At 34.8% G+C, this 13,109-nt stretch overlaps 1 protein-coding gene across 2 annotated transcripts in view; it reads right to left on the minus strand.

Annotated features, from left to right (window-relative positions):
- LOC128217868 (plexin-B-like) overlaps positions 1-13,109 on the minus strand; it is a 56,223-nt gene that overhangs the window by 35,473 nt on the left and 7,641 nt on the right. For both annotated transcript variants that reach the window (XM_052925301.1, XM_052925300.1), the window contains exons 6-8: positions 12,278-12,368; positions 8,980-9,146; positions 6,328-6,518 (exon numbers count right to left, since the gene is read on the minus strand). In XM_052925301.1, the coding sequence (XP_052781261.1) occupies positions 6,328-6,518; positions 8,980-9,146; positions 12,278-12,368 (449 nt within the window). The remainder of the gene's footprint in view (positions 1-6,327; positions 6,519-8,979; positions 9,147-12,277; positions 12,369-13,109) is intronic.

Raw genomic sequence — 13,109 nt, forward strand, 5'->3', positions numbered from 1 at the left:
AACAGTATCATCAGTAATACGTATAAAGCAAAGCATTCTAAGTTCAGAGAATTGCTGTGCCCTTTATCTCGAAGGTAGGGATAATAACCTTGTGTGTGACACATTCTTCTACGGTGGTCACTTCTGCCAAGTCATTTTTCATATCCAATATTGTATGAGAAAAGATATGGACAGGAAATAAACTATTTCCTGTAAGTCTAAAATAGTATAACATACTTCGATCAATAGACTGATGATACCTTGACCTCGAAGGTGGGGACACCGGTCTTAATCCTTAAACTGTGTTGGTAACTTTTTAATTTTAAAATTCGACCATGAATGGATGGGACACAAACTATTATTAGCAATGCGCGTGATACAAACTCATACTATGGTAGTCTGGTCTGCCAAATAATTTTAAAATCGAACCATGAATGAGAAAGATATCAACAAAAATGGGACGGGCCGGCAAACATGATGACAAGTGCGATTCCTATGTAGCCCCAATTTTATTTTGTAAGGTGGGGTTATATCAAACTAGAAGCGCCGCAATGCGATGAAACCAGGTTTTTGTTATGGGCAATCAGAAATTATAGCAATTAATTTGTTGTATGACTTTATCTTTACTTTTATCAAAAAGAGACGTAACTGAAAATTACTGTTGGCGGAAACCATTTTTCTATTTTTAGTAATAGTGACATTGACCTTAGCCCCTCCCCACTCAAAAGCAATTCCAAGCTAACACTTCACATAAGCTACCTACACACTAAGTTTCATCAATGTCTATCAATGCTAACTTATGTTTTGGGCAGAAACCATTTTTCTATTTTTAGTAACAGGTGACCTTGACCTTAGCCCCCCCATTAAAAGCAATCCCAAGCTAACACTTCACATAAGCTACCTACACACCAAGTTTCATCAATATCGGTCAATGCTAACTAAGGTTATTGGGCAGAAACCATTGTTCTATTTTAAGTAACAGTGACCTTGACCATCTTTCTATTTTAAGAAATAGTGACCTTGACCTTAGCCCCTCCCCACGCAAAAGCAATCCCAAGCTAGCTCTTCACATAAGCAACTTACACACCAAGTTTCATCAATATCCTTCAATGCTAACTAAAGTTATTGGGCAGAAACCATTTTTCTATTTTAAGTAACAGTGACCTTGACCTAAGTCCCTCCCCCCTCAATAGCAATCCCAAGCTAACACTTCACATAAGCTACCTACACACCAACTTTCCTCAATATCTATCAATCCTTACTAAAGTTATTGGGCAGAAACCATTTTTCTTTTTTTAGTAACAGGCAACCTTGACCTTAGCCCCACCCCCCTCAAAAGCAATCCCAAGCTAGCTCTTCACATAAGCTACCTACACACCAAGTTTCATCAATATCTGTCAATGCTAACTAAAGTTACTGAGCAGAAACCATTTTTCTATTTTAAGTAACAGTGACCTTGACCATTTTTCTATTTGAAGTAATAGCTACCTTGACCTTAGCCCCTCCCCACTCAAAAGCAATCCCAAGCTAGCTCTTCACATAAGCAACTTACACACCAAGTTTCCTCAATATATATCAATGCTAACTAAAGTTATTGGGCAGAAACCATTTTTCTATTTTTAGTAACAGTGACCTTGACCTAAGCCCCTCCCCACTCAAAAGAAGATGTTTTTTAAAGCAAAACAGGAAGTTGGCCATTTTGTTGTTTTTGCTGTTTCTGATCAATATGTGACCCCTTGTTGTTTTTTTGTAGAGGGTCACCCAATGAAGCTTCCTGTAAAGTTTAATTGAATTTGGACTGGTAGTTTTAGAGGATATGTTTTTTTAAAAGCAAAACAGGAAGTTGGCCATTTTGTTGTTTTTGCTATTTCTGATCAATATGTGACCCCATGTTGTTTTTTTGTAGAGGGTCACCCAATGAAGCTTCCTGTAAAGTTTAATTGAATTTGGACTGGTAGTTTTAGAGGATATGTTTTTTTAAAGCAAAACATGAAGTTGGCCATTTTGTTGATGTTGTTGTTGTTGTTGTTGCTGATCAATCATGACCCCTTGTATTTTTCTAGAGGGTCACCAAAGGAAGCTTCCTGTAAAGTTTCATTAAATTTGGACTGGTAGCTGTAGAGGAGATGCTTTTTAAAACAAAACAGGAAGTCAGCCATTTTGTTGTTGTTGCTGATGTTGTTGTTGTTAATCAATCGCGACCCCAAGTTGTATTTTGTTAAAGGTTACCCAAGAAAGCTTCCTGTAAAGTTTCATTGAATTTGGAGTGGTAGTTTTAGAGAAGATGTTTTTTAAAGCAAAACAGGAAGTTGGCCATTTTGTTGTTGTTGTTGTTGCTGATCAATCGTGACCCCATGTTGTATTTTTGTAGAGGATCACCCAAGGAAGCTTCCTGTAAAGTTTAATTGAATTTGGACTTGTAGTTTTAGAGGAGATGTTTTTTAAAATAAAACAGGAAGTTGGCCATTTTGTTGATGTTGTTGTTCTTGCTGATCAATCATGACCCCTTGTTGTATTTTTGTAGACGGTTACCCAAGAAAGCTTCCTGTAAAGTTTCATTGAATTTGGACTGGTAGTTTCAGAAAAGATGCTTTTTTAAAGCAAAACAGGAAGTCAGCCATTTTGTTGTTGTTGCTGATGTTGTTGTTGTTGTTGATCAATCGTGACTCTTTGTTGTATTTCTGTAGAGGGTTACCCAAGGAAGCTTTCTGTAAAGTTTCATTGAATTTGGACTGCTAGTTTCAGGAGAAGCTTTTTAAAGCAAAACAGGAAGTTGGCCATTTTGTTGTTGTTGTTGTTAATCAATCGTGATCCCTTGTTATGTTTTTGCAGAGGGACACCCAAGGAAGCTTTCTGTGAAGTTTCATTGAATTTGGCCAGGTAGTTTCAGAGGAGATGTTGTTTTAGCAATTGTTGACAGACGGACAGAAAGACGGATGGTCTGATTGACAGACCCACGGAAGAACAACAGACAAAGACCGATCATAATAGTTCGCCTTCAGCACCTCGTGCTCTGGTGAGCTAAAAAAAGGGACAAATTTGCACTTTATGCAAGATACATATATAAAACTTGATTATTCAAAGTTGCAATGGAATACATCAAGTGTTGTTTTTTGGATTGTTTATATGTTTACATGCAAAACCTCAAAAAGTTGAATAATTAAGGGGCAAAACATATATTATATGCAATGTAAAGTTATCTTACTTGATAATTTTAGAAGGTTGGATAGTTGGATAGAACACATGTCCAAAGTTTCAATGCAATACATGATGGATTTCCTGAGATTCTGACTAAAATGTGGTTACATGCAAAACCTTAAATAGAAACTCAAAGTCGAGTAATAAAGGGTCATTATTTACTTTTTGTTGAAAATAGAGTTGGTTATGCAAATAGGATGAATAGTTGAGTACTGATGTAAAAAGTCTCAATACAGTTCATCAGGTAGTTGCTGAGATATTAACCTATGTGTGCTCACATGCAAAACCTTGACGTGGATATCTAATTCAAATAAGGTAAAGGCCCATAATTTGCATTTTATTTTATTATTTTATACCTCACTCCATTAATTAGGTAGGTTGGGTGGTTGGGTACACAACGTCATATCAAAAATTTCAATGTAATACATGATGCATTTGCCAAGATAATGACTTTCAGGTGCTTACATGCAAAACCATTACCTAGATGTGAAGCCTGAACGCTAGGGTAAGTAGTATAGATTTCCTTATTGTTTGAATAGTCCAGCTTAAATTGAGAATTTGGACTAAAGGTTGCTTGCACATTATTTAAACAAGAGCTGCCAATAAATATTTTAGTAAATGTGACCATTACCTTGACATTTGACCTCTGATCCAAAAATAAAGGGGGGTCATCTACTGACCATGACGATTGAGCTTTTAAAATTTGAAGACTCGTAACTTCAAATAGGTATTAAATGGAAAATTGAAACCTATGCCTTGCTTCTTATAGTTTAGTACACAAGGATGTTGGTTAAAAATAGTGAAAATCAATATAAAAATCAGAGTAAAACTTAAAGTAAGAAATAATATTTGTTTACACGGCTTTACATGAATAATGGTCAACACTTTTTTAGTATATTTCAAGTTATTTTATTAATATTTTATATCGTTTAAACAAAGAGAAAATATGTACCATTCATACAGAAAATAATATTACAAGCAAATTGTTTTAGACTTGAATACCAGCCACTGATTTCCGAAAAAAACTGCAATAACTTCATTTATGATGTATTTTTAGTCATGTCATTTAGTTCACATATCAGTAATCAGCAATTAATACTACTAAACAAGAGATTTATTCAACATGTATGCCTTAATGGCAGGTGATTAGCCATTCTGAATTAAAAGTCTTAGGGATAATTTAAGATAATGACCAACAACCCTTTTAAGTTTGAGGTCATTTTTATAGTAATTAATAAGTTCTTATGTATTTAAATGAATGGATGAGTTAAGTTTGCACTAAAACATGAATGCACTTTCCTGAAAGCAGTAAATTACTTTAATTAAGTTAATTCTAGATTTTAGACGGTTCACAACTCCCTCAACAAGAGCTGTCATGAGACAGCACCCTCAACTACGCCGCTTTGACTTTAAAGTGAATACAATAATGATGTAATATGTGCCTGACAAAAGCAATAAAAAATTCAAATCAAAAGGTAAACAAGAATCATGATGTGACAAAACCAGGTTTTTAATGATTGGCAGAAGACATTTAGTTTAAACTGCTATCTTTTATTTTTTGTAACAGTGCCCAAATACAATCACATGGAAGTCCTCCATAAACTCTTCCTACAAATAGAGTTAAGTAACAGTATCTCAAACATAACTCAAGTTATTCAGAACCAAACAGTAATCTATTTTTAGTAACAGTGACCTTGGCCTTAGGGAGTCAAAAGGCAATCCAATGAAAGCACTCCATAAACTTGTCCAATACACAAAGGTTGGTCACACTATGTCAACCCTTCCTTATTTTATTCAGAACTAACCATATTTCTATTTTTAGCAACAGTGACCTTGACTTAGACTATATATCTTCTGGCCTAAAACACAATCTCGTGAAAAGTCTCTTTAAACCCTTGCTATATACCAAGTTTTGTCACAATATATCGACTCTTTCTAAAGTTATTCAATACCAATATTTTTTTAATAGTAACTTTGACCTTGACCTTGATCCTATGGGCCTCAAATGCATTCCCATGAAAGGTCTCCGTATACTCATCCTACATGTGTATACCAAGTTTGGTCACTTTATGTCAAACCTAGCTAAAATTATTCGATGCATAAGGTGACTTTGACTCTGCCCTCCCACAAGCCCATTCAAAGTCATTCTAACAACTTGTTTTCCCTTTATGAAAAGTTCCTAAGTCAATCAGGGGCCATAACTTGTATAAAGTTATGTAACCTCATTGTGTGATGGTCCTGAACAACTGTGTGAAGATTCAAGTGAAATGTTTGAAGGGTATATAAGTTAATAGTAAATATCCCAACCTACCCTAAAACTTAAACTTAAGTTCCATAGTCAATCAGGAGCCATAATTTTGATTACATTGAGTTATCTAATCTCAATGGCCCTGAACAACTGTGTGAAGTATTACAGTATGTGAATTGAATGAAGGGTATTGAAGTTATAAGTGAAAATCCAAAGTTGCTCTAAAACTTTAACCGAACGCCGACACTGGGGCAAGGAGTTAAGAGCTACTTTTTCTTTGAATAGTCGAGTTAACACGTTGGTAGTTTGTAAAAAAAGTCAAATCTGTTTTTATAGTGCTGAACACAAATACTAAACTTAATTTATATCTGACAACCCAGTCATTAGTTATCACCCTCAACCCGTTTTCTTTGCAAACTGTCAGTTGAAAGGAGACCCTAAAAATATGTTATTTGTTACCAAAGTCAAATTTGACCTGTATTTCATGGTGTAAATCATATCATGGTGTAAAACATGAGTAGCAAAACATATCTAAATCCATCAATTGTCTGGATAAAATATTGTTCTGCAAATTTAAATTTGTAAAGGGACCATCAACTCCATCAAAAACTCTTATGTGACTTATCCTTATGACAAGACCTACCAACCCACTGACGGACTCATGACACTAACTTTGTTTTGTGGGTTGATAAATACCAAATTGATATTTTCATTGTGAAAAATTTATTTTCATTTCACTCATTAATCACTATTTACAATCTGAAAGCATATAATAAAAGCTTATTTTGAACATGGGATACCTTACTAGTGAAGAAACAAGTTGACTTAATACTTCAGGACTTCAGTGAAACTATGACCTGACTAATAATAGCACAGAAACAATAAAACCGACATTTTCTTACCCGTTGGTTACATTTTCTGAGAAGTCTTCTGACTTTGGTATATCTGCATTTATATATTGTACAGTATGAGCAAGGCATTTCTTGCCATTGATGTGTATGTTTCCTTTGGAAATTTCATTATGTATTCCAAATTCTTCTCCTGTTACAGTAATAAGTAGTCCACGCCCTATAAAACCATCTCGTGGCAATATCTGTAATAGTATAAAATTCGAGCAATCACAGAAGTACTGACTAGACCTGCAAGCCAACCTGACCCACTTTTGGTTAATTCAGGCATATATTAAAATGGGCAATAACACAAATGATTAATGATTGTTTCAAGGAAGTAATTCTTTTTTGCCACAATGTCAATGCAAAACATTACTAGTAAGATGAGTAAGTAATGACTTATTTCTTTAGATATTATCTTTAGTTTTATGCAACACATGTAGAATGCATTATAATAAAAATATATCAGGCAGTAGTGCATTTATAATGAAAATGGGAACCAAGTATTTCTGGAAATAGTTCAATAGATTGACTCCCATATAGCAATAAGTGTAGAATATTTAATCAAGGGCAAATAACTCCAAACATAAACAAGCTGTGGCTGAAGAAAACTAATTCAGACATTAGTACACACCAAGTATCAGAACATTTCATTCCAACTTGTTGAAGTTGATTACTGTTAATCATAAGAGTATAATTTAAAATCAAGTTTAAATTAAATTTTAGTTCGCTTAACAAATCTTTTACAACAGATTGACCATCCAACCAAACAAATGACCAAAGTATGGTGACTCAATGTTTTTTGTGGAGGTATATTTGTTATTAATTAAAATACAACACTCCTGTATTATTATTATAATATCATACAAGAGCTGTCACAGAGACAGCATGCTCGACTATTCCGCCGCTTTTCGGTGTATGGATTGAAAAGTTTTGGTGAAACATGCATGGATCAATGTTAGATTAGATTTCAATGCAATACATGATGTGCTGAGATATTTACAAAAATTGAATGAAAAATATTTGAGGTGGTACGCAAACTTTAATATAAATTCTAAGTCGAAAAAGGGGCATAATTTTGTCAAAATGCTTAATAGAGTTATCTCCTCCTGTGTACAGGTTGGGGGTATGATGGTGAACAAGTGTGCAAAGCTTCCATACCAGATGTCAGTTGACTTTGAAAATATTTGAAGTGGTATGCAAACTTTAACATAAATTCTAAGTAGAAGAAGGGGCATAATTTTGTCAAAATACTTGATAGAGTTACCTCCTCCTGTGTACAGGTTTGGGGCATGATGGTGAACAAGTGTGCAAAGTTTCAAAGCCATATGTCAATGGACTTTGAAAATATTTGAGGCGGTACGCAAACTTTTACGTAAATTCTAAGTTGAAAAAGGGGCATAATTTTGTCAAAATGCTTGATAGAATTATCTCCTCCTGTGTACAGGTTGGGGGTATGATGGTGAACAAGTGTGCAAAGTTTTAAAGCCAAATGTCAATGGACTTTGAAAATATTTGAGGTGGTACGCAAACTTTAATATAAATTCTAAGTTGAAAAAGGGGCATAATTTTGTCAAAATGCTTGATAAACTTACCTCCTCCAGTGTACAGGTTGGGGGCATGATGGTGAACAAGTGTGCCAGAAGTTTCAAAGCCAGATGCCAATGGACTTTGAAAACATTTGAGGTTATACGCAAACTTGAACGTAAATTCTAAGTAAAAAGGGGGCATAATTTTGTCAAAATGCTTGATAGAGTTACCTCTTCCTGTGTACAGGGTGGGGGCATGATGTTGAACAAATGTGCAAAGTTTCAAAGCCATATGTCAATATTTGAGATGGTACACAAACTCTTACAAAAACTTTAACATAAGTGGTTACGCCGACGCCGACGCTCGGGTGACTAAGAAAGCTCTCCTTATTCTTCGAATAGTCGAGCTAAAAACTAAAGGATTTGTTTTCTCAGTACATCAAGGAGCTTAATTGGACAAATATTTTAGCCAGAAATACAAAACTTGCAATTTACATTAACATTACTGCTGAGTTTCATTTTAAATATCTTTATTAATATCAACTTAATATACGTTCATTATAAAGACTTTGTACAGTGGCAGCACAGCTCCTGCAAGCAGCACCAAAGTTATGACAAAACATAACTTAACACAAACGAGGTTGTAAAATGCCGCTCTTACGCTCGTACGTGTTTGTGTATGTGTAATCTTTCTTTAGAGTGCTATGTCATCAAGTATTTCTACTAAATAGAAATTAACAGTAAACTTTTTCACTGATGAAACACATGTATGAGTAGACCTGTGCAAGAAGAATGGTAATGCTATCTAAAATAAATCAGTTGGAAAGTGTGTTTTTGAGAGGGTTGGTCAGCCTTCACCTTCAAATAAAATTATCTGACTCCTAAACTACTTGAAAAGCAACCTGTTCACATACAAGTACAAGTTAATTTTCGAAACTTCTCTTAAATGTCTGATTAATCACTGTGAGATTTAGTTTGATATAGTTTTATACATAATCGGAAAAGCATAAATTCTTTAATGTTTTGGCTTTTTTTAATAAGTCAAGTTAGAATGGGGACAAATTGAACTATCAACACAATTGTGTATTTGTATGGCTCCATGATGTTTGATGTTATTATTCTAAATCAATCTTACCTTTGTTATATTTGGACATGGACATTCATATCTATTATTATCAGATGGCGAATGATGTTTGCATGACTTGCTCTCATTAAACCATTTGCATCTAAAACGATCGGTGTTCAATGCATGGCAGTAGTTACACTTATTATCCGACAGTGTAGTACAATTGTATACGAAAACTGGAATAAAGAGAACAAATTAATTATTAATACACCATAACAACACTACTCTTATGTTGTGCATAGGTGTTAAACAGTAAAGATGTTGAAAACCTTCAGAACTTAATTCATGGTCAGGTGGTCAAGGTAAAAGATGACAGTAAGCAAATTGGCTGCACAGTGGAAATGTTGGAGCATTATTTTAAAATGTGAGAAAAACAAACCAATGAATATTTTCATTCAAATATTCATAACATAAATGCATTAGCATTTATAATGGTCACTTAATTACATACAACTCAAATCTCATTTTTCATAACAAGGACGCAAAGCCTGACAGGAGGAAATTAATTTCGACAGGAAAGAAAAGCTGACCATAACATATGATGTTAAAACTTTAATGGAACAAAGACTTTATAATTCAATGAAACTTTAATTAAGAATTAATGTGCGGGAAGATATTATAGCATATAAATGCATTAAATAGCCTGCTAAACAGTTTCGAAACAAATAACCATTGTCACGTTGACGTTGTTATTTTTTGTCAGTATGCAATGGGTTTCATGTAGTTGTGTATTGGCCTAAACAACTTTGTCATTTGTTTTCAATTAATATATCAAATTCTACCCATGATTGCATATGTTATGTAGCAAAATAAAAATATAATTCTACAGCTTTCAACTGTATTGGCATATTGATTGTCTAAAATATTCTGGGAAAAGCCTCATTGGCATTTACTTCCAGGAACTTAAACTTTAGAGTTTCTCATTTTACACTACCGTTATTGACCTTTCCTGTACTCCACATGTGAATAATTGTCTTTGCCAACATAATTAGTTGTATGTAAACAAGAGCACCGCGAAACGGAGCATTATACGCCCGAAGAAGATTCGGCTTGAGGTCCTTTTAATGTAGTGATGATTTGTATAAAGTTATTTGAAAATCGCTTTATTAGTTACCAAGTTATGGCCGGACACGGAATTGCTAACAGACGAGTAACAAATATGTGGCCCGGACACAGAATTGCTAACGCCCCCCATGGTGATTCTAGTCTTTGAGGTATAGACCTGGAAATTGCGCGCGACACATCCTTTTAATGTAGTGATGATTTGTATAAAGTTATTTGAAAATCACTTTATTAGTTACCAAGTTATGGCCCGGACACGGAATTGCTAACGGACGAGTTACAAAGATGTGGCCCGGACACAGAATTGCTAACGCCCCCCATGGTGATTCTAGTCTTTGAGTTATGGCCTGGACATGGAATTGCTAACGTCCCCCCCATGGTGATTCTAGACTGAGGTATGGACCTGGAAATTGCATGTGACACATCCTTTTAATGTAGTGATGATTTGTATAAAGTTATTTGAAAATCACTTTATTAGTAACAAAGATGTGGCCCGGACACAGAATTGCTAACGCCCCCCCATGGTGATTCTAGTTTTTGAGGTATGAACCTGGAAATTGTGCGCGACGCATCCTTTTAATGTAATGATGCTTTGTATAAAGTTATTTGAAAATGACTTTATTAGTGACCAAGTTGTGGCCTGGACACGGATTTGCTAACGCACCCCATGGTGATTCTAGTCTTTGAGGTATGGACCTGGAAATTGCGCGCGACACATCCTTTTAATGTAGTGATGATTTGTATAAAGTTATTTGAAAATCACTTTATTAGTAACAAAGATGTGGCCCGGACACAGAATTGCTAACGCCCCCAAATGGTGATTCTAGTCTTTGAGGTATGGCCCTGGAAATTGCGCGCGACGCATCCTTTTAATATAATGATGCTTTGTATAAAGTTATTTGAAAATGACTTTATTAGTGACCAAGTTGCGGCCCGGACACGGATTTGCTAACGCACCCCCATGGTGATTCTAGTCTTTGAGGTATGGACCTGGAAATTGCGCACGACACATCCTTTTAATGTAGTGATGATTTGTATAAAGTTATTTGAAAATCACTTTATTAGTTACCAAGTTATGGCCCGGAAACAGAATCGCTAACGCCACCCATGTTGATTCTAGTCTTTGAGGTATGGACCTGGAAACTGCGCGCGACACATCCTTTTAATGTAATGATGCTTTGTATAAAGTTATTTGAAAATGACTTTATTAGTGACAAAGTTGTAACGCCCCCCATGGTGATTCTAGTCTTTGAGGTATGGACCTGGAAATTGCGCGCGACACATCCTTTTAATGTTATGATACTTTGAATAAAGTTATTTGAAAATGACTTTATTAGTGACAAAGTTGTGGCCAGGACACGGAATTGCTAACGCACCCCCATGGTGATTCTAGTCTTTGAGGTATGGACCTGGAAATTGCGCGCGACACATACTTTTAATGTAGTGATGATTTGTATAAAGTTATTTGAAAATTGCTTTATTAGTTACCAAGTTATGGCCCGGACACGGAATTGCTAACAGACGGACAGACAGACAGACGGACAGACGGACTGACAGACGGACAGACGATGGAGGCCATAACATAATACGACCCTTCGGGCGTATAAAAACTGAAACATATGAATTGTAATGGAAAATGGGCCAGTTTTATAAGGTGTCAAAATAACCATGCTTGCTTGTTCATACTATTGAGCTTTAAAGGCACTAACTTATAATCAAACAACTTTAGTGTCAGTTTTTTACATGGACATGTCGAATGGACAGTTTTTATCGACATGATTCGAAAGGGCAAATTTCGAAACATGGTTATCTGTACTCCCTATTAGCCTCTCAATAGCATTAATAAACATTAACTTGAACTTCCTTACAAAGAATGACATCCATGTCATTTGAAGCAGCACATCCGGTATATTAGAACATATTGTTTCAAGTAATTTTCTAGTCATTGATTTATCAAATTTAGAAGTTACCCAAAAAATTGGTATTTGAAACACTACAATATGACATGTCCAAAACTCTGTCAATGTTGTGTGATGAACGGTTGAGACGTGTTTAAATACTTCCAATAATGATTTTATTTGAGTGGTTGAATAGGAAATGACAAAAAAGGCATTTATAAACTAACTTTTACCTATATAATCCTGACCTAAAATGGTAAGTAACTTTATCCTAAAGCTTAGCTATTAGCATTTTATGTAGAGATGAGCTTAAAACTAAAATAAAATATGCTGTCAAAACACACTACCTTCACTTTTTTCATCAATGAAAATCCATTTGTTTGGGACACTTTGGTATTGTACTACAATATTTTCCAGCGTCTTTGCTTCAGAACGTGCCTATAAGAAAACATCAAAATATATTGAGTATGTGTTGATAAAATAAGTGAAAACCAATTAAATTAAGTTCAGATCAGACATGCAATAAAACAATGAAAACAAGCAAATTTATAGAATTGATATCCCGCGACAGTCACAAGGCAAAGTAGATGGCGTGGAAATCATGTGTTGGTGAGATCATGAAATCAAAACATGCAATATGGCTTTAGAATGATGGACTCTTAAGAACACCAGATATGAGATATGAGTTTGTTTGCAACTGTTTTGAAATTAAAGAATATCGTATATAATGTAGAATTTAGACTTCACCTAGTTACTTCGTGTTTTACCCCACATCATCAAGTCTCTAGTCTCCTGACACTAATTAAAGATTTTATCTAGGCAAAAATATAGTCTCTAGAATGTTACCAAGATTTGCCCGACCCACTTTTAAATTCTACCAAAATTACATCGAGGGGAACATTCTGACCACAGTTTAGCAAAGTCTGACCATTCAATACCAATATGTGATTTCGGTCATGATTTTAGAAAATGTCGAACGAGTTTCTGACCTCAGGTGAACAAGTTTCAAACAATTCGATTTTAATAAAATAAATCTCATTAGGAATTCATAAATATAGAACCAGAATTATATAGGACTAGAAATATTGCTTCTAGTATATGTTTCAAAGATTTGACTTAGTTTTTGACACTTCAGATCCTAGTTTTATCAAGGAAAACATTCTGATAAAGTTTCATGAA

This window comes from Mya arenaria, chromosome 14, assembly GCF_026914265.1.
Source record: "Mya arenaria isolate MELC-2E11 chromosome 14, ASM2691426v1".
In the NCBI taxonomy this organism is placed as follows: Eukaryota; Metazoa; Mollusca; class Bivalvia; order Myida; family Myidae; genus Mya; species Mya arenaria.